Genomic DNA, 1,557 nt, shown 5'->3' with positions numbered 1-1,557 from the left:
TATTTAATGTTGGGAGATAACAATAGTGAGTATGACACATCTAATGAATTAGATTAAAATCAACTTCACAACGGGGTAACACCAAATTCAACAGGTTGACGCTATATATGCTGTCATGGATTACGTTATAGAAACTAGAGTGGGAGAAATTTGAATTGCCTACAGAATAATGTAGGATTCTTTCAAGTGCGCATGCGCAGTCCATGAAGCGTTGTATGTGGTGGAAAATGAGCATGAGACTCCCCGAGGCTCTCTTCCTTTCCTTTGATTTTATCCTACTATTACATCCTTCCAAATTAATTAAGTATATAGTTACATTTAACACAGTAGTGCGGTAAACTTGTGTAGCCTGTCGCTGACGGTGACGCTAGTTTCTATTTTCTTTTCCTCAGCATTTCGCCGAAGCACAAAGAGAGCATCTGAACAGATAAAGCAACCAGGAAGTGATACAGCAATTTAATCTTTGCTACCATGGATATTTAACAGATAGCCATGTCTGTTATGCAACTACTGGGCACCACCCTAGGAAATGCGACCGGGCTCATAACTGTCCTAATTTGTGTCATTGCAGCGCTTTTGCATTATTTCGACGACCCTGATCCGGTGAAATACACCAGGTAATGAACAGCGGTTAACGCTATCTCCCTAGCTTTTCTGCCAGCTAGCTAAACATGACACATAACGTTACAAGCGTTCATAAAGAAAAGCGTTCAAAACACCAATTACATGTCGCGTAATGTTGCCAAATGCAAATATACCAAGGTAATGTCTAATGTTGGCTACAATGGTCCCATACCTGTGGGACACCACTGTTTACGTCGGAGAGAGATAACCTACGAACCTAATCAAAGAGCGAACGTCAAACCAAAGGGCAGTGGAAGTTAGGATTTCTTTTTTTAAATAGTACATACTTACCCTGTAAAACAAAAATACGACTGGATTCGGAATTATATGCATTCTCTCATGAATTCGTCATGAATTGCATACTATTTTTTAATAATTAACACACTCAGTTACTACCAATATCGAAACATTGCTGTCAATTTCCCTCTGTCCTAACCATAGACTGAATAGTAGTTTATTATTGTTAATAATTTACAGTATATGGTCCTAACACAGTACTTGCGTCCGTCTGAAGATGGCACTGCTTATCATGATAGAGCAGTCTGAATTTCCTATTTATGCCCAAATGAGTACGTAAAAACATGCTTTATGCCAAAATCGAAAAACAATGTTTGCACAGCATGTTTGACATTGCAACATTCATATTAGGGGTGTACGATTCAGAAAATGTCATGATTCGATTTTGATTCCGGTTTTTTATTCAACAAAGATTCTTGATTCAAAAAACGATTCACAGTATGTAAATGTAGTTACTTTTCCTATGTATGGCTGTATGTATGTATTTATGTTTTATTAATGTGGATTTGATTGTTATTTCAACATTCTGTTATCATGTATGTGTATGTTGTGTGGGATGTCTTTAAGCAACTGGGACCTTGAATTTCCCCTTGGGATCAATAAAGTATCTATCTATCTATCTATCTATCTATCTAT

At 37.3% G+C, this 1,557-nt stretch overlaps 1 protein-coding gene across 1 annotated transcript in view; it reads left to right on the top strand.

Annotated features, from left to right (window-relative positions):
- Nucleotides 1-215: 215 nt before the first annotated feature.
- The window catches only part of htatip2 (HIV-1 Tat interactive protein 2), a gene marked incomplete at its 5' end in the record, with an annotated part of 7,191 nt that continues 5,849 nt past the window's right edge, over nucleotides 216-1,557 (top strand). Inside the window, 1 exon segment of the mRNA XM_032515105.1 lies at nucleotides 216-617. Coding sequence (XP_032370996.1) covers nucleotides 493-617 — 125 coding nt within the window.

The sequence above is a fragment of the Etheostoma spectabile genome, chromosome 1, assembly GCF_008692095.1.
Source record: "Etheostoma spectabile isolate EspeVRDwgs_2016 chromosome 1, UIUC_Espe_1.0, whole genome shotgun sequence".
NCBI lineage: Eukaryota > Metazoa > Chordata > Actinopteri > Perciformes > Percidae > Etheostoma > Etheostoma spectabile.
Note: the sequence above shows the minus strand (reverse complement) of the source record. Positions and strands in the feature narration are given on the sequence as shown.